This window comes from Bos taurus, chromosome 8 (assembly GCF_002263795.3).
Source record: "Bos taurus isolate L1 Dominette 01449 registration number 42190680 breed Hereford chromosome 8, ARS-UCD2.0, whole genome shotgun sequence".
Taxonomy (NCBI): Eukaryota; Metazoa; Chordata; class Mammalia; order Artiodactyla; family Bovidae; genus Bos; species Bos taurus.
This window is the reverse complement of record NC_037335.1, coordinates 51,043,820-51,067,158: the sequence shown is the minus strand read 5'-3', so window position 1 is coordinate 51,067,158 and position 23,339 is coordinate 51,043,820. Positions and strand designations below refer to the sequence as shown.

Sequence of the window (23,339 nt, the reverse complement as noted above, 5' to 3'; positions counted from 1 at the left end):
CATGGACATCACCAGATGGTCAACACTGAAATCAGATTGATTATATTCTTTGCAGCCAAATATGGAGAAGCTCTATACAGTCAGCAAAAACAAGACCAGGAGCTCACTGTGGCTCAGACCATGAACTCCTTATTGCCAAATTCAGACTTAAATTGAAGAAAGTAGGGAAAACCACCAGACCATTCAGTATTGACCTAGATCAAATCCCTTATGATTATACAGTGGAAGTGAGAAATAGATTTAAGGGCCTAGATCTGATAGATAGAATGCCTGATGAACTATGGAATGAGGTTCATGACATTGTACAGGAGACAGGGATCAAGACCATTCCCATAGAAAAGAAATGCAAAAAAGCAAAATGGCTGTCTGGGGAGGCCTTACAAATAGCTGTGAAAAAAAGAGAAGTGAAAAGCAAAGGAGAAAAGGAAAGATATAAACATCTGAATGCAGAGTTCCAAAGAATAGCAAGAAGAGATAAGAAAGCCTTCCTCAGCAATCAATGCAAAGAAATAGAGGAAAACAACAGAATGGGAAAGACTAGGGATCTCTTCAAGAAAATCAGAGATACCAAAGGAACACTTCATGCAAAGATGAGCTAGATAAAGGACAGAAATGGTATGGACCTAACAGAAGCAGAAGATATTAAGAAGAGGTGGCAAGAATACACAGAAGAACTGTACAAAAAAGATCTTCACGACCCAGATAATCACGATGGTGTGATCACTGACCTAGAGCCAGACATCCTGGAATGTGAAGTCAAGTGGGCCTTAGAAAGCATCACTATGAACAAAGCTAGTGGAGGTGATGGAATTCCAGTGGAGCTATTCCAAATCCTGAAAGATGATGCTGTGAAAGTGCTGCACTCAATATGCTAGCAAATTTGGAAAACTCAGCAGTGGCCACAGGATTGGAAAAGGTCAGTTTTCATTCCAATCCCAAAGAAAGGCAATGCCAAACAATGCTCAAACTACCGCACAATTGCACTCATGTCACACTCTAGTAAAGTAATGCTCAAAATTCTCCAAGCCAGGCTTCAGCAAAATGTGAACCGTGAACTTCCTGATGTTCAAGCTGGTTTTAGAAAAGGCAGAGGAACCAGAGATCAAATTGCCAACACCCTCTGGATCATGGAAAAAGCAAGAGAGTTCCAGAAAAACATCTATTTCTGCTTTATTGACTATGCCAAAGCCTTTGACTGTGTGGATCACAATCAACTGTGGAAAATTCTGAAAGAGATGAGAATACCAGACCACCTGATCTGCCTCTTGAGAAATTTGTATGCAGGTCAGGAAGCAACAGTTAGAACTGGACATGGAACAACAGACTGGTTCCAAATAGGAAAACGAGTTCGTCAAGGCTGTATATTGTCACCCTGTTTATTTAACTTATATGGAGAGTACATCGTGAGAAACGCTGGACTGGAAGAAGCACAAGCTGGAATCAAGATTGCCGGGAGAAATATCAATAACCTCAGATATGCAGATGACATCCTTATGGCAGAAAGTGAAGAGGAACTCAAAAGCCTCTTTATGACAGTGAAAGTGGAGAGTGAAAAGGTTGGCTTAAAGCTCAACATTCAGAAAACGAAGATCATGGCATCCGGTCCCACCACTTCATGGGAAATAGATGGGGAAACAGTGGAAACAGTGTCAGACTTTATTTTTGGGGGCTGCAAAATCACTACAGATGGTGACTGCAGCCATGAAATTAAAAGACAGTTACTCCTTGGAAGGAATGTTATGACCAACCTAGATAGCATATTCAAAAGCAGAGACATTACTTTGCCAACAAAGGTTCGTCTAGTCAAGGCTATGGTTTTTCCTGTGGTCATGTATGGATGTGAGAGTTGGACTGTGAAGAAGGCTGAGCACTGAAGAATTGATGGTTTTGAACTGTGGTGTTGGAGAAGACTCTTGCGAGTCCCTTGGACTGCAAGGAGATCCAACCAGTCCATTCTGAAGGAGATCAGCCCTGGGATTTCTTTGGAGGGAATGATGCTAAAGCTGAAACTCCAGTACTTTGGCCACCTCATGTGAAGAGTTGACTCATTGGAAAAGACTCATATGCTGGGAGGGATTGGGGACAGGAGGAGAAGGGGATGACAGAGAATGAGATGCTGGATGGCATCACTGACTCGATGGACGTGAGTCTGAGTGAACTCCGGGAGTTGGTGATGGACAGGGAGGCCTGGCGTGCTGCCATTCATGGGGTTGCAAAGAGTCGGACACGACTGAGCGACTTCTCTGATCTGATCTAATCTGATCCCAGATTCAGGAAAATGGGATCTCCTTCAAGCTGGCTCCTGTGTCCTTTTGACATATCCCTGCCATTGTCTGAGCATCTTCTTTCTGGCATAACTAGGTATTCTGGGCTCATCTTCCCCTTTTTCTGCCTGAGATCAGCCAGTTTTTCCAAGGATTTCTGGCTCCTTTTAATGGGGAATGGTATGTAGAAACAAAATTCTGCATTCTCCCACTGTCATGGTGTTGCTTCTAGGCCTTTTTATAAGTATATGTATGTATCCTTCTATGTCTATAAACATGAGTTCATGTTTATAAATCGTGAGTTTATGCTCATACTTCTAGTTCCATAGCAACTTTAGGTACGGAGTACAAAGTTGGCATATAGCTTTCAGCACATTTAAGACATCATTCCAGCAGCTTCTATTTTGTTGTTTATAATTCAGCTATTTTAATTGTTGCTTCTTTGAGTAATCAGTTTTGTTTTTTAAGATTTTCACTTTGTAGTTTTTTTCAGGCTCAATATTACATTCAGATGTAAATTGTTCTTTTTAAAATCTATACAGTTTGTTGGGCCACCTGAGTCTGTAAATTGTTTCATCAGTTCTGAAAAATCTTAGCTTAAAACAGATCTCCACTTGCCAATGAGACAACCTTAGCATCAAAATAAATAATAACAGTTATTATTTCTTTGTGTACCTCCTCTCCCACATTCTTTTTCTCTTCTTCTGGAAATGCAGTCAAATGTACTCTCGACCTTCTCAACAAAGCTTTCACTTTGCTTTACTTGCTATTTTTTTTTTTCTTGTTTTGGTCTGTCTGTCCTGCATTCTAGGTAATTTATTCTGACCTGTCTTCCCATTCACAATTTTTTTGTTTCACTGTGTCTGACATCTATTTCATTTCTATTTGGTGGGGACTGTGTGTGTGTGTGTGGGGGGGTTATTTTTATTATTTTGTTTTTTTGTTTGTTTTTGGTTAGCTATGCCATTTAAGAAGGTTCTGTTCTCTGCATATGTTTTCTCAATGGTCTTTTACTTCTCTGAAAATAGTGTATTTTGTATGATAATTGTAATATCTCACATCTTTGCAGGTCAGCCTCTGCTTTCTCTTGTTGCTGCTGGCTCTTGCTTATAGTTGTTTGTTTCCCTGGGCTATAAGATGCAAAACTGTACATGTAATATCTCATTCTAATGCGTCAAGGAAAGACTGCAAGGAGATACATTAAGTTTTCAAGTGGTTATCTGTCTTTACTAGGATTAGACATGGGTTTGATTTTATGTTGTTCATGTTATTTTAGCTTTCTGTTATTGAGCTTACATTATACTTACAGTTAAGGGAAAAATGTTTTCTTTGCTTCTGTTATTGTCATTAAAGAAAAAGTGAAGACAAAATGGATTAAAGACATAAATGTAAGAACAGAAACTATAAAACTCTTAGAGGAAAACAGAGGCAGAACACTCAATGACGTTAATCCAAAGCTAGATCCTCTATCACCCACCTCCTAGGGTAATGGAAATAAAAACAAAAGTAAACAAGTGGGACCTGATTAAACTTAAAAGATTTTGCATAGGAAAGGAAACTATAAGCAAGGTGAAAAGACAACCCTAGGAATGAGAGAAAATAATAGCAAATGAAACAACTGACAAAGGATTAATTTCATACAAGCAGCTCATACAACTCAGTACCAGGAAAACAAACAACCCAGTGAAAAAGTGGGGTAAAGACCTAAATAGACATTTCTCCAAAGAAGACATACGGATGGCTAACAAACACATGAAAAGATGCTCAACATCGCTCATTATTAGAGAAATGCAAATCAAAACCACGATGAGATATCACTTCACACCAGTCAGAGTGGCCATCATCAAAAAGTCCACAAATAATAAATGCTGGAGAGGGTGTGGAGAAAAGGGAATGCTCTTGTACTGTTGGTGGGAATGTAAATTGATACAGCCACTATGGAAGACAATATGGAGATTCCTTAAGAAACTAGGAATAAAACCACCGTATGACCCAGCAATCCCACTCCTAGGCATATACCCTGAGGAAACCAGGGTTGAAAAAGACACACGCATCCCATTGTTCATTACAGCACTATTTACAATAGCTAGAGCATGGAAGCAACCTAGATGCCCGTTGACAGATGAATGGATAAAGAAGTTGTGGTACATATACATAATGGAATATTACTCAGCCATTACAACGCATTTGAGTCAGTTCTGATGAGGTGGATGAACCTGAAACAGTGAAGTGAGTCAGAAAGAGAAAGATAAATATCATATTCTAACGCACATATACAGAATCTAGAAAAATGGTTCTGAAGAATTTATTTACAGGGCAGCAGTGGAGAAACAGACATAGAGAATAGACTTATGGACATGGGGAGAGGGGAGGAGAGGGTGAGATGTATGGAAAGAGAAACATGGAAACATATTACTGTATGTAAAATAGATAGCCAATGGGAACTTGCTGTATGACTCAGGAAACTCAAAGAGGGATTCTGTATCAACCTAGAGGGGTGGGATTGGGAGGGAGTTTCCAAAGGGAGGGGACATATGTATACCTATGGCTGATTTCATGTTGAGGCTTGACAGAAAACAGCAAAATTCTGTAAAGCAATTATCCCTTCAATAAAAAATTTTAAAAACTGTGAAGAGACAGGAGAATTGAGAAAATAAAGAACTCCTTCAGGATTGTGATAGTGTTTTATTCATCTTTATATATTCAGTGCCAGGTATTTGCTTGGTGCTTGATAAACATTCCTTTAAAGAATGAGCTGGGGACTTCCTTGGTGGTCCAGTGGTTAAGACTTTGTTCTTCCACTGCAGGGGGCACAGTTTCAATCCCTGGTTGGTGAACTCACATCTTGCATGACTTGTGGCATGGCCATAAAGTAAATTAAAAAAATAAAAATTTAAAAATAGTAAAGAATGAGCATAATAAATGTGAAAAACTGCTCAGCCTCAAGATAATGCAGATGAAATTATGCATGGCCTATCATTTTCCTCTTGCCAAATTAGCAAATACTTAGTTTAATAAAAATACTTGGTGTGTTTTTTCTTTATAATTTAGATTTTTTGAGGAGGGGTATAGTTAACATATAATAAATTCACTTTTTTAAAATGTATAACTTGAAGTATTTTGGAAGCTGGATAATCATGCAGCCATTACATCTATCAAGATAGGGAACATTTCTATCACTTGCCCGAAAAAGGTCTTTTCTGACCTTTGTAGTCAGTTCTCTCATCTTCAGTATCTGGCAGGTAGAACTATGTTATTATAGTTCTCCCTTTGCCAGAAAACCATATAAATAGAATCATAGAGTAAGCTGCTTTTTGTGTCTGGCATCCTTCACTTAGCATAATGCTTTTGAAATTCATCCATTTTGTTGCATGTACCAGTGGCTTTTTTCTTTTTATTGCTGAGTAGTATTTCATTGTATGGATATACTACATTCTGTTTATTCTTTGGCTGGCTGATGGACATTTGGGTTGTTTCCAAATTATTATGATTATGAATAAAGTTGCTATAAACCCTCATGTATAAATCTCTGTGTAGCTACAAGCTTTCATTCCTGCTGGTGGAATTGATGGGTCATATGTGGAACATGCATGTATAACTTTACAACAAACCGCCAACCAGTTTTCCAGAGTGACGGTACCATTGCATTCCCACCCCTTGTTAAGTAAGGTGTTAAAACAAGTACTTAATTGCAATTGTGAGTGAAAAGTAGTATGTCTGTTTTGGAAAGCATTTTGGCAGTCTGAATCAAGTTAGTAAAAATATTTACTCTCTTTGACCTAGAAACTCCACTGCAAGGCATGTCTTTGTAATATATTTCTGAAATATAAGCAGATATGTTTGTTGAAGTACCATTTGTAGTAGGAGACTGAAAAATACAAAGCAACTGTAATGGTTGTCTTCAGGTGGTAAAATTACAGATGATTAACTATATTCAGTGCTATGCTGGGCATTATAATGGATTAAAAAGAAACATAAGACATGTTCCTTTGTTCACGTAGCTTGTAATGAAACACAACATGAGTAGAAATAAAATATGGTCTGAGTCTGTAAGAAGTATAGGAATGTGTTTATGTAAATATAATAAAACAGTATTATTGGAGGTTCTTCAAATAATAGAGGAGGAACAGCATACGCTTTAGTACTGGAGATACTTGGCTGTGAGGCTCTGCATTCTTTAATAAAAGAATGCTTCAAAAGCTTTGGGATGATCTTGGATACAACAGGTGCTCAGTAAATGATAGCACCGTCCATTTTTACTAGTACTAATAAAACTTAACAGGAACTTAACTTTGATAGAGTAGTTTGGTGGGCAATCATTACTATCTTTTGAAAAGAACTGCTGCTGCTACTGCTAAGTCGCTTCAGTCGTGTCTGACTCTGTGCGACCCCATAGACGGCAGCCCACCAGGCTCCCCCGTCCCTGGAATTCTCCAGGCAAGAACACTGGAGTGGGTTGCCATTTCCTTCTCCAATGCATGAAAGTAAAAAGTTAAAGTGAAATCACTCAGTCATGTCTGACTCTTAGTGACCCCATGGACTGCAGCCTACGAGGGTCCTCCATCAATGGGATTTTCCAGGCAAGAGTACTAGAGTGGGGTGCCATTGCCTTCTCCTTGAAAAGAACACTAATATATAAATTATAATTATTTTATTCTAGTGGTTTATGTACAGTAAAAAAAAAAAAACAAAGAAGAAAACCTTTTAACCCTAAGTAAGTTCCACAGAGTGCTCAGCAGTTTGGGACCAGCAATTTTGTCTTGTTTGTTGCTTTTATCTCTTGTGCTTATTAACACATGGTAAGAGGAGTGAGGTAGGGTGGGGGTGGTGAGTTGGTCTCAGGATTTATAATTAACCCAATGAAAGTAAAGAGAAGATTGTCTAGTCCCTTAGTATAACTATGGAATGATAATGTTACCTGGATGAAGTTGATAGATTGGGCAAAATGTGAAATTTAAAAGAATGGAATATCTGGTTTGAGTCAGATAACAGTTCCTTGGATGTCTAGAGTGAGAGAATAATAAAGGGGGGATGTCATTTTAAAAAGTTGTAATAGCTGTGGTTAACCTAGCACCTTCTGTATGCATGGTGTGTTATATCACATTAAAGTCATGTTACAGGTGGGGAAGAATTAGTTGGTGTTAGAGCTGGAATATTAACTGTGCTTTAAAAAAGCCAGCTTTAGGTGGTCCAGTGATTAGGACTTGGAACATCTGTACTGTGGTTGCCTGGGTTCGATCACTGGTTGAGGAACTAGGATCCCACAAGCCAAAAAAAAAAAAAATAATACACCAGCTCTAGTATCACCTTTTCCTTCCAGGAAGCCATACCTATAACTCTCCAACCCCCCTTACCCCTACACCTTTTCCTGCCCAGCCTGGCTTGAAGACCCTTCTCTGTTTTCACAAAATAGTTTGTAACTGCAGTTTTGCATATACTTATGGAATTATAGTTACAGTATACCCTTGCATTTTGGGGACCTGGTATTCTGTGAGTCAGCCAGTCCTTCAGGAACTTAGAGAGTTAATAGGTATAAAGCCCATGACGGGGAGAATCACAGTGCAAGGCTCTTACACCAGAGGGACTCACTCCCTGTGAATGTAGGCCCAGCACTCAAATGGCAAAGTTTTAGGGATACTTGTCTTTGGCAAATATAACAGTTCTTTACTTCTCCTTTTTATATTTCATCCTCTGCCCAACTTATTACTTAACTTGGGAGTTCAGTTTAAACAGCTAGTAGTGTATGTTTATATTTAAGTAGTGTCATAATATCTTTAAATTATAGGTCCTCTGCTGTACCACTTTGAAAATTTGGCGAATGAACTTTCCATAGAATTAAGCTATGAGGATATAAAAAATGTTGTTCTGCAGTATGGATTCCAGTTAGAGGTAAGGATGGAATGAGTATTGTCAAAGTTTAACTTTCAGAGCACTCAAACAGAAATGGTGATATCATGGCAGTTACTGGCTTTACTTCTTAACCTCTTTTGTTTTCTAACCCATGAAGTGAAAATAATACTTCTTAGCTTTTAGAATTATAAGGATTTGGGATAATGTGTATGTAAGTGGAAAGCTGTCATACCTAGTATAATCACCTTTCAATAAGGGTTAGCTGACCACTATCATAATACTGGCCTTTGTAGACACATCGCAGGTAGATGGGATGAGAGGTCAGATGTAAGAGGGATAGTTTACTATATGTACTTTTGTACTGCGTGGTCTTCCCTTATATGATTATAAAGTTTCATGTTACTTCGACTATTTTAGTTTATTTAGAAGCATTTGATTCATTTAAAAAACAACATGTTTGTTCTTAAGAAGCAGTATATTATAGTAGTTTAGAGTTCAGGCTCTGGAATTAAGACTTCTTGAGCGTGAATTCCAGTTTCACCACTTACTGTAGGTGTGACCTATTGTTTGTAATTTGAGATTACTTACAGTGCCAATCTTAGAGGGTATGTATGTGTAATAAATGAATAATACACAGAATATGTTTAAAATAGCATGTTGTCTTCATCATCATTATGATCACTGTTTGCATTTCAGGTGGAAAAAGAATCTGTCTTGTCAACATATACTGTGAATGATCTATCCATGATGAAATACTACTATGAATGTGTTTTGTTTGTGGTCCGTAAACCACAATAACAGTCTCAAGTGATTATCATCAAGAAAAAAGTTTAATAGCAAATGCTGAAATAAACAACTCAGAATCAACTATCATAATGACAGGACACAACCTCAAATCAGTGGTGCCTTCTTATTCCTAACAAAATTTAGAAATAGTGTCTATTTTCTTAATATGTCTATCGCTTTTTCAGAAATATACTATGCCATGCATATTTGTACTACACAAGTAAAAATGGAGGAAATGTCTTCAAGTATACTTTTTCCTTGAAGCCCAGAATTATCTTTCAGTAGAAAAAACTTTATTTCCAGTGTCTTCATGAAGCTGTCCGTTAAGTCTGCCATATGAATAACTTATAGTATTGCAATCCATAAAAATCTCCCTTTTTGTTGTTTTGTATGCATCGTACTTGTTATTTTTTAAGGATCCTTTGTCACTTTCAACATCTGGAATTGGGATTTTGTTTACTTTGAACCTAAGCAATCTATACAGAAAATATTTATCCTTTTTTATCATTCAAATTATTTTATTTTCTAGCTCAGCTGGATTTATAGTTAGCATCAAACATTTCATCTTTACAAAATGCTGAGTTTATAGGATCAAATTAGTCTTTTGGTCACACTAAGTTGAACACTTTGAAAGCATACTCATCATGGATCACTCTGAAATATATGAGATCTCAGCATTCTAAGTGAGGCACACAAGTATTTATTAAAGGTACCGCTAGGAAACTGGGAAAATAAGAATAAAATCTGCCCATTTGAAATATATGATTTCAAACTATAAACAAATAGTTTGTCAGTTAGATGTTTACAATAATGTCTTTACTTTAGATTACCTGAATTACAAAAGCAAGCACTTTTTTTTTCCGTTAAAACAATTATATACTAGTAAAAACTGTCATGATAGTATTAATGTGGAGAAATTTTCATTTTGAAATTTAGGGATAAATAACTGCCCATGGTCTGTGTATTTAATACTGTAAGCAGCAACCATTAGCATAATTTCAGATTAGTATCCATTTTGTTCCCTGATAGCTATAGCTAAAACAGTATATGCTGCTTTAAATTTCTACCTCTAGCAGATCTTTTTTGGAGGGAGTTTTCCTTTGTATTTTTTTAATGTTTATTACCCTGTTTTCCAGTAGCTTGATAAATAGATGACTAATTTAATGTGTTTTAACCTTTTCTTGGAGAAAAGGGAGTAATATTGAATATTTTCATAGATGGTTGTGATGACATTAAGTGACCTCTGTGGCAATTTTAATTAAATAGACTTAATCTCAGTAATGTGCTGGTAACATAAATGTCATGTTTTCATAGGAAAACTTATTTATAAATCTTTACACCTTTATTGTCAGTTAGGTGAGGGGAGTCCTGGTGTGATTTGACATCCTAACCAGTAGGATCTTTTCTGCATACACTACCGGAGCGCCTGGGGCCTTTATGCCCATGATGTGATAAATGATTCCATTAAGTTGATTTGTCAAGTTATAGACACCTGTATGTAATCTACTGAATGTTTCTGAAAAACTATTTCTCTTTTTTTGTGTTCCTGAGTACTTGGCAGATGTTCATTTAGTGGGAATTCTGACCTACCACATGGATGAACTTGAAATTAATGGCAAGGGAAAAAAAAAACGAACTTATTTTCTTTTAAAGAAAGAAACTTAAAAAAGAGCATAAGTATTTCTAAAAAGCCATTGAAAGGAAGCATGCTGTTTGTAATTTAGAAATGCTTTTTATTCACTGATAAGTATTCACTTTTTTACAGCTTGTATCAAAACAAATGATTTTGGTTTTCTCATAAAGGGCAAAACAGGTTGACACCAATGGGTTGGCATTTCTTAAAATTTTTGCTATCAGGTTTTATCCTTTAATAATGTTATTTGTACTTCTAAATTACAGCTTTTAGTTAATTATGAAATCAGTTATTTCATTTGTTTCTTGACTTCTCCTCCATATTATGAATGCTGTTTTTAAAATATACTACACAAATTTGCATCCCTTTTTTTCTCTTATAGCTTTTATAGTTAATATATTCTAAACTTGAAAATTGTGGTATCAATCAATAATAGAGGTGTCACTGGAGGATTTAATTTTGTATTATGTGTAGAAATAGCTACTAAAGTGTGTAAGCCTTAAAGTTTAAAACATTTTTCTTAAATAACTATACACAGATTTTTCATTTTTTTCATAAAGTGGGAGGAGATAGGTCATTCTGCTTGCTTTTCTTTTTTTATTTCCATAATCGGAAGCAGTACAGGCTAGGGTATGTTAATCAAGTGAGCAAGATGAGATATGTAAAATATAAAGAGAAGCTGTATAAATCACAGTATAAAATTAAGTTTGGGAATTGTAAAATGTACTGTATTTATATGTAACTCATTCTAAAAGTTGCCACAAAGGCTGAATTGGAAGCTTCATGTCTGCATGAAATTTCCTATATTTTTAATGTGTATGATGGACTTAATTTTTCTTGAATATTAAAATCTGACAATTGCTATGAAACTGTATTTGCTTGCTTGTTTCCATCTAACATGGGATAACCATAGATATGGGAATTTTAATTAATTGAGAACAATACATTTGGACCCTGGGATTAGCCTTTTATATGCTTCTAGAAAGTCAATATGATTAGTTGAACTCTGAGTATGCTAGGCCTTGTACTAATTAAACTTGGTCTTTGGTTTTGTTATATAATCAAACAAGAATTATAAAGGAACCAGTAGAAGAAAATTCCAGCAACAGTCCAGCACTGGACTGGCACTTACTTTTCCTGAATTATTATTTGTGATCTTGGGCAAAGCACTCTGAGTTTGTTTCCTCATCTGTGAAAGAGGATTGATACCACCTAGTTCAGTGGTTTTTATGAGGTCCTCTGTACTGTGAAATATTATTATACAGGCATACCTCCTTTTATTGCACTTTGCAAATAGTGTTTTTTGTTTTTTTTAACAAATTGAAGTTTTGTGACAACCCTTGTGTCTAGCAAGTCTGTCAGCATCACTTTTCCGACAGTATTTACTCACTTCATGTCTTTGTGTCATTTTGATAATTCTTGCAGTAATTCAAATTTTTCATTATTATTGTATTTTGCTGTGGTGATCTGTAAACACTGATTTTAAGGTATGCACGTTTTAAAAGACATTTAATAGATGACAGTACAGTGTAAACATAACATTCATATGCCCTAGGAAACCAAAATATTTGTGACTCACTTTATTGTGATATTAGCTTTATTGCAGTGGTATCTGCAATATCTCTGATGTATGCCTCTATGTGAATATGTGAAAGCACACAGTGGACAAGTAAATGTGATTTCCATATGTGTTGACTGCTGTATACACACAAATCAGTTCCACATGGATGAAAGATTTAAATATGGAAGCAAAAATATAAAACCATACAATGTCTAGAACTTGGAACAGGAAAGGACTTTTTAACAAGTAGTATGTGTAAACCAGAAAACAAAACATTGATAAACTTGACTGTTAAAATTAAGATATCAGGCAGTAAAAATACAAGACATACTGGGAGGAAATATTTATAATATTTACAACAGCTACTACTCATAAGAAAATTGCTTTCCAGAATATAAAAGAAGCTCTTCCAAATCAGTTAGAAAAAAACAACCATATCAGCTTTTTAAAGCTGCAAAGAATTTAACAATCCTTTCACAAAAAGCTACAGATCCAAGTTGGGCCAAGCAGAGGCTGGCTGGGATCAGGCAGAGTGGTCTTGAAGCAGAGGTGATGGTGAAAAGGCCTACGCCTTAAGACAAAAAAGAAGCATAAACTATAAACAATGAAAGAAAAGACTGATAATGTAGACCACATTTACGTTTAGAACTTCTCAACAAGACACCATGCAGAGTAAAGAGCCAGAATTACTGCTCCAGGAATGGCTCATGAACTATGTAAAAAAATGCCCAGTTTCACTGGGGAAATACAAACAGGCCACAATGAGATGTACCACACTGCTCAGGTAGGCCCATACTAAGTTTACTGGTGAGGATGTGCCAAAAAAGGCATCTTAACTTGTACTAGAATAAGCTTGTAAAAAGCACTTTAGGAAGCTAGTCCAGGTGAAGTTAAACATAACGCTGTACTACTCAGGAATTCCATTCTGTAGAGACAGGCGGCTCAGTGGTAAAGAATCCGCCTGCCAATGTAGGAGACGTGGGCGACCTGGGTTCGATCCCTAGTTTAGGAAGATCTCCTGGAGGGGGAAACGGCAACCCACTACAGTATTCTCTCCTGGGAAATCCCATGGACAGAGAACCCTGGCGGGCTACAGTCCATAGGATTGCACAGAGTCAGACATGACTGTGCAACTAAACATGCATACAGAGACATTCTTGCACATGCGCCTTAGAAATTATGAAGAAGCATGCTCATATCAGGGATTCCCCGATGTCTCAAAGAATCTGCCTGCCAATGCAGGAGACTCGGAGACATGGGCTAGATCCCTGGGTCAGAAAGATCCTCTGGAGGAAGAAATGGCAACCCACTCCAGTATTCTTACCCAGAAAATTCCATGGACTAAAGGAGCCTGGCAGGCTGTAGTCTAAGGGATCTAAGAGTTGGACATGACTGAGCACACACACATGTTCAGTTCAGTTTGGTTCAGTCGTGTCCGACTCTTTGTGACCCCATGAATCGCAGCACGCCAGGCCTCCCTGTCCATCACGAACTCCCGGAGTTCATCCAAACTCGTGGCCATCGAGTCGGTGATGCCGTCCAGCCATCTCATCCTCTGTCGTCCCCTTCTCCTCCTGCCCCAAATCCCTCCCAGCATCAGAGTCTTTTCCAATGAGTCAACTCTTCACATGAGGTGGCCAAAGTATTGGAGTTTCAGCTTTAGCATCAGTCCTTCCAAAGAACACCCAGGACTCATCTCCTTCAGAATAGACTGGTTGGATCTCCTTGCAATCCAAGGGACTCTCAAGAGTCTTCTGCAACAACACAGTTCAAAAGTTTCAATTCTTCAGCGCTCAGCTCTCCTCACAGTCCAACTTTCACATCCATACATGACCACAGGAAAAACCATAGCCTTGACTAGATGGACCTTTGTTGGAAAAGTAATGTCTGCTTTTTAATATGCTATCTAGGTTGGTCATAACTTTCCTTCCAAGGAGTAAGCGTCTTTTAATTTCATGGCTGCAATCACCATCTGCAGTGATTTTGGAGCCCCCAAAAATAAAGTCTGACACTGTTTTCCACTGTTTCCCCATCTATTTCCCATGAAGTAATGGGACCAGATGCCATGATCTTCATTTTCTGAATGTTGAGCCCTAAGCCAACTTTTCCACTCTCCTCTTTAACTTTCATCAAGAGGCTTTTAGTTCCTCCTCACTTTCTGCCATAAGGGTGGTATCATCTGCATATCTGAGGTTTTGATATTTCTCCTGGCAATCTTGATTCCAGCTTGTGCTTCTTCCAGTCCAGCGTTTCTCATGATGTACTCTGCATATAGGTTAAATAAACAGGGTGACAATATACAGCCTTGATGAACTCCTTTTCCTATTTGGAACCAGTCTGTTGTTGCATGTCCAGTTCAAACTGTTGCTTCCTGACCTGCATATAGGTTTCTCAAGAGGCAGGTCAGGTGGTCTGGTATTCCCATCTCTTTCAGAATTTTCCACAGTTGACTGTGATCCACACAGTCAAAGGCTTTGGCATAGTTAATAAAGCAGAAATAAGATGTTTTTCTGGAACTCTCTTCCTTTTTCCATGATCCAGCGGATGTTGGCAATTTGATCTCTGGTTCCTCCGCCTTTTCTAAAACCAGCTTGAACATCTGGAAGTTCACGGTTTACATACTGGTGAAGCCTGGCTTGGAGAATTTTGAGCATTACTTTACTAGGTGTGAGATGAGTGCAATTGTGCAGTAGTTTGGGCATTCTTTGGCATTGTCTTTCTTTGGGATTTGAATGAAAACTGACCTTTTCCAATCCTGTGGCCACTGCTGAGTTTTCCATATTTGCTGGCATATTGAGTGCAGCACTTTCACAGCATCATCTTTCAGGATTTGGAATAGCTCCACTGGAATTCCATCACCTCCACTAGCTTTGTTTGTAGTTAACAGTACACTATCTTTAAAAATTTGAAAAAAACTCAAATGCTTATCAACAATGAAATGGATTCATATGGTGGAATACTGTATTTAACATGAATGAAATTACATGCATAAAAATATGAAATAAGGAAAATAAAGCAAATGACCGGATTTTAAAATTGGGTAAAATTTGAGTATTTTATCGAAGAAAACATACAGATAGTAAGCGCGCACTTAAAAAATCCTGAATATCATTAGTCATTAGGGAAATCCAATGCGATAAACTACAATGTAATAAATGAGATATTATGTCCATTCAAAGCTTTACACATAAATGTTCTCAGCAGCCCCAAACTGAAAACAACCTACGTGTCCACCGAAAATGAATGAATAAACAGACTGTGATATATCCATATATATATATAATAAACGGCAAGTTATTCTGCCAGAAAATGAAATTTGCCCTTTGCAACAATATGGATGGATTTAAAGGTTATTCTGCAAAGTGAAATAAGAGAAATAAATACGGTATCATTTTACTTATATGTGGAATCTAAAAAACAAAATAAATGAGCAAATGTAACAGAGAAACAGTCATGCTGCTGCTGCTGCTAAGGCGCTTCAGTCGTGTCCGACTCTGTGCTACCCCAGAGAAGGCAGCCCACCAGGCTCCGCCGTCCCTGGGATTCTCCAGGCAAGAGTACTGGAGTGGGTTGCCATTGCCTTCTCCAACAGTCATAGATAGACAGAACAAACAGCCAGAGGGGAGGGGGACTGGGGATGAGAGAAAACGGGAGGAAATGCAAAGATCAAACAGAAAAGCTACTGTTTACTACCTTACTTATTCTATTTCTATAATAAACAATTGGTTACTCCTAACTTCTCAAAACAGCCTTGATGTGTAGGGGCGTGGGATAATTAATTACTGATCAGGGAACAATTACTTTCCTTGCATACTTTTCTCTAGAAGATCACAGTAGTTTCTCCCTTTAAATCACTTATACATAATTTTCTTCTTTACATTTTTCTTGGTTACTGTTTTTATCAACTATTAAAAATAAGGTTGTTATTCTCTCATGTCCTTTGACAACACACACAGTTTTGCTCTAAGAAAGACTTTGGAATCTCACTTCTGACCACCGCGCAGAGCAAGCAAGGAACGCTGCGTTTCCCACATAATTTAAAAGCCAAACATTTCAAGTTTCAATCGGAAAGCAACACAGCTACTCTGAAACCTCTGAAAGGCCACTGGGCCTTTAATAAGCCCGCCTCGCCCCAGGGCGCGCACTTCCGGCCGCGGGGGCGCTCGGGAGCTCGCTCCGCGAGTCTTCACCAACCACCGGCTCGGCTTGGCTTGCGCGAGTGCGCCCGCGCACATTTGTGCGCAGGTTCGAATCTCCGCCGCCTCGCGGTTGCTCCCTAACGTCCGGCAGCACCTCGGCGGCGGCTGCGGCGGCGGCGGCGAGGGCTGCGCGCGCGAGGTGGGCCGGATCGGCTGCCCCGCCCCCTCCGCCCTTTCCAGCGGCAGCCTTGCCTTGACTCGGTCCTTGGCTTCCCTCGCGCGCTGCGCGCTCCGCCCTCGCCTTCCGCCCCCACAGGTATCCGCATTCGGCCTCCCGCGCCAGGCGGGCTCCGCCCGAGACTTCGGGGCCCATGGCCAAGCGCCGTGCGGCCGAGCCGCTGACGTTCCACGTGCCTTGGAAGCGGCTCCTGCTCTGCGACTTTCCTGAAGAGCCGCCGCCGCCGCCGCTCTGGATCCCGCCGCCGGGGGCCTCTTATCCCGGGCGGCCCCTCGGCTTCCCCGAGCTGCCCCGAAAGCGTAAAATCGACGCGGGGGCTATGACTGAGCCTTCGGTTTCGCCCAGCAAGCGCCGCGACGACGGGGATACCGGCGCCCAGGGCGGCGCGGAGCGTGAGGGCCGCGGCCTGGAGACCGGCGAGTCGCAGCTGCTGCAGCCGCCCGTACGGCCCCGCGGGCCGGGGGTGGAGCCCCGGGGTGTCCGGCCCCCGAGAGGCGGTGGCGACGATGGGGCGGGGCGCGCACAGCCCCAGCGGGGAGACTGGGGGGCCGCACCGCGCCAGGTAGGGGCTGGTGGTGGGCTGGGCGCTCCGACGAGGGGCGGGGGCGGGGGCCGGGGTCGGGGAGAAAGGGTCACCCTTTCCCCGGCACTGCGCGTCCCGGGAAGGAACCTGTCGTCCCCCTCTAAAGTCGTGTTTGTCACGACACTCCCGCTCAAGATGAAAAGCTGGGGTCCTCCCCATAAGAATGTACACTGACAACCCCCCTTCTACCCCCACCCCGGCAAGCAACACACCAAGGGCCCTAGAGCCGGCCTTGGGCAGCGTCTTGGTTCGTTACGACGGGCAGAGAGCACTAAGCTAAACTAGAGGGAAACAGACCGTTGGGTGAGTTATACACGTGGCCTTGCACCTTCAGCACTTGTGCTGTCCAAGAGGGAAGCAGGGGCATGGGCCATGACAGACGAGAGAGCCTGGTGAAGACGTTGACCGTGAACCGCGATAAGTTAAGCTCCACTACAAAGTTCAGAGAAAGGTGTATTGCGTCTGCCTCGGTCTAACGATGATTGCTTTCTGGAATTCGTGATCGATTTCTTTCTAAAGAGGGTGACCAATGTAGTAGCCAGCAGTTTGACGTCCTTTAAGGGATGGCACAGCTCTTTTGGTTGAGAGGAAGGACCTCTGTATTTCGGGGAAAAGGCATTCTTAACATAGTGTTAAATTCACCCATTCCAGTCCATTTTAGTTCACTGATTCCTAGAATGGCGACATTCACTCTTGCCATTTCTTGTTTGACCACTTCTAATTGGCCTTGATTCATGGACCTGACATTCCAGGTTCCTATGCAATATTGCTCTTTACAGCATCGGACCTTGCTTCTATCACCAGTCACATTCACAGCTAGGTATTGTTTTTGCTTTGGCTCCATCCTTTCATTCTTTCTGGAGTTATTTCTCCACTGATCTCCAGTAGCATGGTGGGTACCTACTGACCTGGGGAGTTCCTCTTTCACTATCCTATCATTTTGCCTTTTCATACTGTTCATGGGGTTCTCAAGGCAAGAATACTGAAGTGGTTTGCCATTCCCTTCTCCAGTGGACCACATTCCGTCAGATCTCTCCACCATGGCCCGCCCATCTTGGGTTGCCCCATGGGCATGGCTCAGTTTCATTGAGTTAGACAAGGCTGTGATCCTAGTGTGCTTAGATTGACTAGTTTCCTGTGAGTATGGTTTCAGTGTGTCTGCCCTCTGATGGCCTCTTGCAACACCTACCGTCTTACTTGGGTTTCTCTTACCTTGGGCGTGGGGTGTCTCTTCACAGCAGCTCCGGCAAAGCGCAGCCGCTGCTCCTTACCTTGGACAAGGGGTATCTCCTCACCGCCGCCCTTCCTGACCTTCAACGTGGGATAGCTCCTCTAGGCCCTCCTGTGCCCGCGCAGCCACCGCTCCTTGGATGTGGGAGACGTGAGTCTGAGTGAACTCTGGGAGTTGGTGATGGACAGGAACGCCTGGCATGCTGCAATTCATGGGGTCGCAAAGAGTCAGACACAACTGAGCGACTGAACTGAACTGAATGCAGTGTTAAGTCTGATCCTATGAAAAAGGATCAGAAAATTAATCTGGTTCTTAACATCAGGCATATGTATAAAGATCTTTGGAGAGTTCCACTTCCGTGAGAAATGAGCCTGCCCCATATTGGCACTTAAGATGTCTAGATCTGTTGTCTTAGGTGTGGCAGCCGCTCGAATTATGACATAACACCTGAGGTGTGACTAGTTCAAACTGAAATGTGCTCAAAGTGTAAAATACACACTAGATTTCAAAGATTTCAAAAAATTTTATATTGAATGGACATTGAAATCATTTGAAAATACTGGCTTGAATAAAATATATACTTTTAAAATATGGCCATTCAGTCAGTTCAGTTCAGTCTCTCAGTCGTGTCCGACTCTTTGCGACCCCGTGGACTGCAGCACGCCAGGCCTCTCTGTCCATCACTAACTCCCAGAGTTTACTCAAACTCATGTCCATTGAGTCGGTAATGCCATCCAACCATTTCATCCTCTGTCATCCCCTTCTCTCGCCTTCAGTCTTTCCCAGGATCAGGGTCTTTGCAAATGTCAGTTCTTCGAATCAGGTGACCAAAGTCTTGGAGTTTCAGCTTCAGCATCAGCCCTTCTCATGAATATTCAGGATTGATTTCCTTTAGGATGGACTGGTTGGATCTCCTTGCAGTCCAAGGGACTCTCAATTACGGCCATTAGAGAATTTTAAATAATGTTTGTGACTGGCATTGTGTATTATTGGGCAGCTTTGGTCTCATCTTAGGAATTCAGGCAGTGTTTTGGCACTTAGGGGTTGAACCAGGAGCTTTGCAGGTGGAAGAAGTAAATGAAGAGCTGAGACTTAAGCAAGTTCTCTTCAACCACTACATCATATCATCTGCCCCACATTTCTCCATTGTCCTAAATATCTTATACATCAAATACTTTGCCAATAAAATAGAGTAGTTTCGAAAGATCTTGTTCCATGGTCGTCGGAAATTATCCTTTAGATATAATTATGATGATGAGCATTTCTACCCCAGGTTTTCTTGAAATTAAATTAGACTTTTAAATTCAAACTATTTTTAGATGTTCAAGTCAGCTTAAGACTGAATGATAGCCCTTAGTTTTAAAGTAGAATAAAGAATTACAATTTCCAGTTAAATCATGTCATACCAATGTGCAAAACCTGAAAAAAACCAAAAAGCTAGGATGATAGTCATCCAGACCTATTTGGTATGGAGGTAAGTACTGTATAGTCTGAGAACTTGACTGTTTCTGTTACCCTACCCATACCTAGGCTTTCCTACCAGAGTATACTGACTGCAGTATGCCACAAATTGGTAAAAGGGAAATGAAAATGGCAGGTAGGCAAAGGAATTTTTTAGTAAATTGACAGCAGACATCTGCTTAGAATCTCCTGGATGCAACCTGTATCTTCCACAGCAGTGACTACATCTAGAAGCTTTCTGCTTCCTGGACTCACTATAAGCCTGAAGCAGAGAACAAGCCTGTTTTGAGGGATTTCTTCATAAAGACTAGTCCCCTGTTCTCTTTCCACAGGAACCCTCATGTTCCTTTTTTTGGTCCTTTTCCTTGACCTGCTTCTTTGTGCAAACTTAATTTTCTTCAGCTTTTTTTCCCCACTGCCACCAAAGATGCATGATTTTTGTGTTAAGAGTCTTACAGTCAAGGGAAAATAGGATATAGCAAAAACATGTAGAAGTTAAAAAGCTTTTTCAGTTCCTGCAGCAAATGTCTTCCTTGTTCCTCTTGTTCTCAGAGCTTAAGTCCCTATCTTTATCCTTGGGATTTCATTTAGGGAGAATTTCCTCAAATATGTCCTTTCTATACGAAGGATGAAATCTAGGCAGAATGATGGTACCTGTTTTCTGTCCTAGAATCTCGAGTATTTATTGAGTTGTTTCAGGTATTAACTGGAGAACTAAAAACCAGGTGTTACTTCAATGAGTATTCATGTATTTTCTCATGTTAGAGTCACTTTATGCAGATTTAGTACTCTGTCAGTGCTGACCTTTACTGTTATTAATTGATATTTAAAATAGAAAGCAGAAATGGCATGATTTTAGTTTATAATGATACAGGTTCATCGGCTTCTTGGGATATAATAACTAGCTATATTTGGCAGTTACAGTGCTAGACCGTAATTCGCACAAGAGCGAAGAGTCTTTTTTTATCTGTGATGAAATAGACTTCAGTCAAGATGAGAGTTAATGGGTGTTGGAGTTATCACATAAATGCAGACCTGTCCTGTGGGCAAAGTTTGTGCTCTTAGCTAGTAGGTTATACTGACCTTGTTAAGGGCTCTTTTTTGATTTGTGTTTTATAAGTAGGTAATTTGGAAAATAGATTTTTTCCAAAAGACAGAGAAATAGGTCATTGTTTTTAACCGTTGACTTATTAAAATGAAATTTTTCTTGGCATCGTTTGGGTTATTAAATTTTTATCCCAGCGTTAAGAAATTCCCAAGGGATTCTTAATTCGCTAAGCCTTAGTGTCTAAGGCACTGAATGAACTTACTGAAAAGTCCTGTGCTCTCCATTTAAGTAACTAGCGACACGTGCCTACTGAGCATTGAAATGCGGCTAGTCTGAATAGTGCTATGCTATGCTATGCTATGCTAAGTCACTTCAGTCGTGTCCGACTCTGTGCGACCCCATAGACGGCAGCCTACCAGGCTCCCCTGTCCCTGGGATTCTCCAGGCAAGAACACTGGAGTGGGTTGCCATTTCCTTCTCCAGTGCATGAAAGTGAAAAGTGAAAGTGAAGTCGCTCAGTCGTGTCCGACTCTTAGCGAGCCCATGGATCGCAGCCTAACAGGCTCCTCCGTCCATGGGATTTTCCAGGCAAGAGTACTAGAGTGGGGTGCCATTGCCTTCTCCGCTGAATAGTGCTGGATGTGTAAAATACCTGGCAGATTTTAAACTTTTACTATGACAAGAAAAATGTAAAACATCACATTAATTTTTAAAAATATTGACTGTATCTTGAAATGATGGTGTTTTTGGCTCTACTAGGTCAAGTAAAATTTTAAGATAGATTTCACATGTTTCTTTTACTCTTTTTTTTTTAACTGAAGGTACCAGAAATTTTTAAATTATATATGTGGCTTCTGTTATATTTCTGTTGTATACTGCTGCTATAGCAAGTATGAACCTGAAGTACAGACACGACTTAATATACTAAATATAGATATATTGATACCCGTCGAGGAAAGGTGTTAACCTTCAAAGTGATCACCTTGGAAATCTGTATATAATCAATAAGCAATGCACAACATATTTAGGGGATGCTTTTGAAATTTTGTGCCAATTTTGAAATTCTTTGAAACATCAACTTCATAGTTACTTGGAACAGTTTTATAGCCTTTAAGAATAAGCTGTTGAATTTTTAAAGGACTCGCACTCACTTGGATTTATCAGTTTTGGTTTATTGAGTTAAAAGTCATGTCTTGAACAAAATGGTATGTTTAATAAAATGATCAGTTTCAGATTTTCTTGTTATTTACTATATTTTTATTCTAATATTTTTTAGAAGGTTGTCAAAATATTTTAGCCTATGTAAAATCAACCCATTAAAATTCCAAACCTCAGGGCAGAGGCCAAAAGTAAGTTTTAAGATGTGTCTATGTATTTTTTATATTGTTTTCCTCATTGAAAGGTAAAAAATTCTAAGACCATCTTCAGGCATTATTTTTGGGTTGACAAATAGAAGGAAATTCTGGGAAGAGAAGCTCTTGGAGGAGATTCTTTTAAATTTAAACTACTAGCAAGAAATACTTTCACAAATTCATGAATATGAAAATATGGATTTGAGCCCATGAAGTACTTTGATTAGGCAGAATTAATAGTTTATTTGTTGACGATGCAAAATTAAAGACTGCAAAATCTTATGTGAGTTTGTTTTAAAACAAAAAATGGGTTTCATGAAAAACCTCAACTTTTTCTAGACCATTGATGTGCTTTCATCTCTCTCCTTTTCACTAAAGCTCAGTGAAGAATTTTGGCAGTATAACACCTTCCAGTACTGGAGGAACCCTTTACCACCTATTGATCTGGCAGACATTGAAGATGTAAGCGAAGACAACCTGATAGAAACAGCACTGCAGGGCAAGAATGAAGTGGCTGAGATTGATATGGAGTCTTGACAGAAGGAGCTAAAGAAGTGGGTTTTTCTCAACTTGTGGAGACATCTCTAAGTGAATTTATGTATTCTTAAGGAAAAAAGTTATTTTCCATACTTGATGTGATATCATTCCCAAACCTGAAAAATGAGGAAAAGTTGTTTCAAAGATAAATGCTGCAGTCACTACTGTACCTCCCAATGGGGATTTGTCAAGGATATAGTGCAGTTGTAGGGGAAGTACTTATGTGTGCATTCTTAAGAAAAATGTATGTGTAGGTTCTAAATTTGAAGATATCAGTCTTACAAAAGTAATTTTGACAGTTACAGAAATAGATGGGAAACATTCAGATATTCCTCTTGTTGTACCAAAAAATTAATTTGTGTACATGAAATGAATATTGTTTTATAATAACTTATTAATAAAATACTTTCTAATACACTTCATTGACTCTTTTTTTGTTGAACAAATAGCTGACTTAAACATCTGTGCAAACTTAAAATGGGGTTCTTTCTGAAACCTAGTATAGTTTTAAAAGAGCTTTCTAAATGTAAAGTAGTGAGAATTTCAGTTTGGGTAGCATGTTTGTATAACTTCCAGTAGTTAATATTTGTTAAACTTGACTTTAGGCCATCAGTAATGGATGAAGAACAAAGAGAATTGAGCAGGTGATTCCTTCT

The 23,339-nt window shown here is 39.6% G+C and overlaps 2 protein-coding genes across 2 annotated transcripts in view; both read left to right on the top strand.

The window, feature by feature from the left end:
- The window catches only part of CARNMT1 (carnosine N-methyltransferase 1), a 42,226-nt gene extending 30,819 nt beyond the window's left edge, over window positions 1-11,407 (top strand). Inside the window, exons 7-8 of the mRNA XM_002689664.7 lie at window positions 8,050-8,153; window positions 8,811-11,407. Coding sequence (XP_002689710.3) covers window positions 8,050-8,153; window positions 8,811-8,912 — 206 coding nt within the window. The 3' untranslated portion in view covers window positions 8,913-11,407. The remainder of the gene's footprint in view (window positions 1-8,049; window positions 8,154-8,810) is intronic.
- A 4,860-nt stretch (window positions 11,408-16,267) lies between these two features.
- Window positions 16,268-23,100, top strand: C8H9orf40 (chromosome 8 C9orf40 homolog). Its single transcript, XM_002689652.6, has 2 exons — window positions 16,268-17,033; window positions 22,525-23,100. The coding sequence occupies exons 1-2, from the start codon at window positions 16,605-16,607 to the stop codon at window positions 22,681-22,683; spliced, it is 588 nt and encodes a 195-aa protein (XP_002689698.1). The 5' UTR covers window positions 16,268-16,604; the 3' UTR covers window positions 22,684-23,100.
- Window positions 23,101-23,339: the final 239 nt, after the last annotated feature.